This window comes from Patiria miniata, unplaced genomic scaffold (assembly GCF_015706575.1).
Source record: "Patiria miniata isolate m_02_andy unplaced genomic scaffold, ASM1570657v1 HiC_scaffold_6, whole genome shotgun sequence".
NCBI classification, from domain to species: Eukaryota; Metazoa; Echinodermata; class Asteroidea; order Valvatida; family Asterinidae; genus Patiria; species Patiria miniata.
Genome location: NW_024037073.1, coordinates 11,613,269 through 11,616,965, shown reverse-complemented (window position 1 = coordinate 11,616,965; position 3,697 = coordinate 11,613,269). Strand labels below are relative to the sequence as shown.

The 3,697-nt window shown below is 41.9% G+C and overlaps 1 protein-coding gene across 1 annotated transcript; it reads left to right on the top strand.

Moving 5' to 3' along the window:
* Positions 1-1,628: 1,628 nt before the first annotated feature.
* Positions 1,629-3,017, top strand: LOC119743245. The gene has a single exon (XM_038219649.1). It carries the CDS (start codon positions 1,629-1,631, stop codon positions 3,015-3,017), a length of 1,389 nt encoding a protein of 462 aa, XP_038075577.1.
* Positions 3,018-3,697: the final 680 nt, after the last annotated feature.

Below are 3,697 nucleotides of genomic sequence, written 5' to 3'. Positions count from 1 at the left end.
ACTTAATTGAATGCCCCCCTGCCATTTTTTAAAAACTTTTTAACTGAATCTTGACAAAACATTAAAAATATTGTCATTGGTAAATAGCAACTTATTATTTCAAACACAAAGCTGGTAGGATCTTGTATCATATCAATAATGTTTCATCTGCTAAAAAGAAGTTTAGTTTCAGGAAATTTTACATATATTTTTCATCCAGATGCGGGAATATAGCCAGATCGTTCCTTGCTCTGTGGTTAAAATCAGTTGGTGATACTTCTAAGATTTGTAAAAGACTTTTTGGAGTTGGAGGGGGTTTGACATTACTGGTTTTTGTTTTATGAATTTCACCACAATCAATTAAGAGAATATAACAAAGATTTACCTCCGAAGAAGTCCTTGCTAAAGATGAAAAATCAGGCCACTCTAATTGTTTTGAGTTAAAGATTTAAATGTTCATACTAGATATCCAATATTGGTGTATACCAAAATGTAGCCAATATAATGTATTCCTTCTTTTTCATCTGGACCTTTGATTAAAATTGAAGACCTATATTTATCAAGCTATTCGTGAAGCATTGATTTAGCTTAAGAATTCACCATAATGATTGTGTTTCAGTTAACTCAGTAGGCAATAATTTAGGATTGATCAAAGTTTGATTCTAAAATTAACTTCTGGAATTTGTTGATTGTATTTTTGTCATTTTGATAGGGGCCACACCCAGGTTTAAACAAAACCCATATTTTTTCTCTGGTAGTGAAACGAAGGGAATATATAAATAGTTCCTTGCTCTATGGTTGAAGTTGGCCGGGTCTCGAGTGGCAGGCAGGATGCTGTTGGTTACTTTGGTTCGGTTTTATTTTTCTCTCTACCTCTACTTTTTATTACGCAGGGTTAGTAAGAGGGACCCCAATATCCACAGTCTTGAACTACGCTGCGATTTCAAGGTAATTAACTTTGTTCCGCAACTTGCATGGGTGACGAGAATGTCCAGATTTTCTTTGAAATGTTCAATAACCAAAAACCGGAGAGCTGAATTGGATGGACCTCTTTGTTGTAAGTTTGAATTGGTTTTTGGTTAACCTGAGCTAGTGTGTTAGTTAGATTTTCATTAATTTAACAACAGTCTTACACAACCATTTTTCACGCATGTCGCCTATGGGTTGGACTTAGCCTATTTGTTGACAATAAGAGGTAGGCCCCTAATACTTGTTCAAATTTTGGAGATCAGTCTTGTTTAAAAGTTACAATCAGTGTGGAAGGGTCAGTGAGTCAGTGAGTATACGCTTCCCCATCTCGGCCGGCAAAACCCCGACTCGATAAGCCATTAAAGTGCTTGTACGTCATTTGTTCCGTTTAGGTCAAGTCTGGACATATCATCTTCATCATGAGTACCCCCAGCGCCAGTGACGACCCCAGAAGTGTGGCCCTATATGTTGAGCAGCTTGCTCAAAGCTCTAAAGTGCTACCTTCAGAAGTTGGGCACCCAGTTGTTTTCTTGGTCCCTTTGAAGGAGGAGTCAGTTTCTATGTCACATTCATTCCGTAGTTACAGTGTTGCGGGTGCGCGATCTAGGATGCCCTCGCCTCACAAGGTAATAATGGTCGTTGGTCAAACAGGCACCGGTAAGAGTACCTTAATCAATACGATGGCCAATTACATCTTAGGGGTGAAGTGGGAATATAACTTCAGATTCAAGCTGGTAGACGAACGGGGGGAGGGGCATCAATCACAAGCTCACAGTCAAACACAACATATAACGTCGTATACAATCCACTACAGTGATCATATCAACGTTCCCTACACGTTGACAATCATTGACACCCCAGGGTTTGGGGATACCAGAGGTATTGAGCACGATAGAGCTACTGTTGAACAGATAAAGGAGTTTTTCACTCACCCTGAAGCCCATGGTGTGGATCACATTGATGCTGTAGGTTTCGTTGTTCAGGCTTCACAAGCTCGTCTTACTCCGACGCAAACGTATGTCTTTGAGTCAATCCTTTCCATTTTTGGCAAGAATATTGAGCCCAATATATTGCTGCTGATCACCTTCTGTGACGGGCAAACACCGAAAGTCCTCCATGCAGTTAAAGAGGCAAAGTTACCTTTTGGTAACACGTTTAAGTTCAACAACTCGGCACTATTTGCAAGTCAAGGAGATGGTGGAATGTCGATTGAAGCAATGTTCTGGCAAATGGGGTATAAAAGTATGAAGACGTTTTTCGACGCTCTTGACTACCTAGAGCCACAAAGTCTTATCCTCACCGTGGCTGTTCTTGAGGAACGAAAATGCCTCGAGGCTGCTCTGAAAGGGGTAAAGCCTCAGATTGAGTTCGCTCGTGCACAAACGGAGCAGTTAAAGAAAGACATAAAAATGCTTGAAGAGCATGAAAAGGAAATGGAGGAATGTAAGTCTTACGAGTACGAGGCTCTCGTTCCAAAACTGACCATAATTCGAGATGAAGACGAGGGCTCCACGAATTGTCTCAACTGCCTCTACACCTGTCATCACCCATGTACCTACTCTAACGCAACGTTTTTGTGCCGTGCAATGTCGTGGGGCGATTGCACTGTGTGTCCTGGCAAGTGTTCCTCAAGCGACCACGTTTACGAGCACTCCAGATATCATTGGAAAATGGTGAAAGAGAAACAAACGTATGCTAATATCGAGAGCCGATACAGACACGCACAGGGGCGAAAACAAACCCGTGAAGAAGTGATAAAAAAAGTACGAGCTGATCTAGCCACTTCGGAAGCGGCTGTTTCCGAGTTGATTAAGGAGTCTCACCGTAGTACACAGCGCCTTGAAAAGATCGCCCTCAAGCCTCACCCCATAGGGTTAAAAGAGTACTTAGATGTGTTGATTGAATCGGAGAAGGCAACGCAAAAACCAGGTTGGGAGAAAAGAGTAGGGTCTCTGGAAAAGACTAAACTCACAGAAAGCACTGACGCTGCAGTCAAAGATGCAGCTAAATCGGACAGTGCCTCAAATAATATGTGGAGCAAAATAAAGAAAACATTTGGGTATACATAGAGGTGTCGTCAAGTTATACCCGGTAGGCGTGTGGGGGGGGGGGTGGAAGAATCGACTTGAAGTGTGGGCTGGAAATTTCCGTAAATATTCACTGGCACCGTTGTTGAAGCCTGGAATTGCTCTACATATATTTGGACTTGATCTGCACAGTTTCCGATTCATTTTCTCCGCACAATATAAAGCAACTTTGAAACGGACAGGAGGTTGTATTCATGTATAATTGGATGTGACCTTTGTCTTTGAACTGCTGCAGTAGCGTGAGGTCCCTCCTACTGATATTGATCAGTGTTTCCCAAACTCGCTTCGTAATCACAGTTCATTGCAAGGTGTCACCGAATCATCACAAGAATAACCATTACCGGAACGCTGTTGGAGTAGCCTATGGCCGTAATGGTTATAGTTGCAGGATGTAACCACACAATTAATTGAATTTCTGACAAAACAGAGGGCTAAAGCATGAGGAACTGCAAGGTGTCGACTATTTAAGAGACAGTTGGATCATAGTCATTAACCAAACAGTATGCTAAAAGAGATGGGTGTTATACACGACTTCTGCTCTGCTTCGGCTGGAAATGAAGAAAATCTCATACTACCTGATTTCAAGTGGTTTGAGGGGTATCCGCTCTCGACGTCGGACAATCAGACCGGCTTCGACTTTATAAATTACAAGCGGGGTTGGG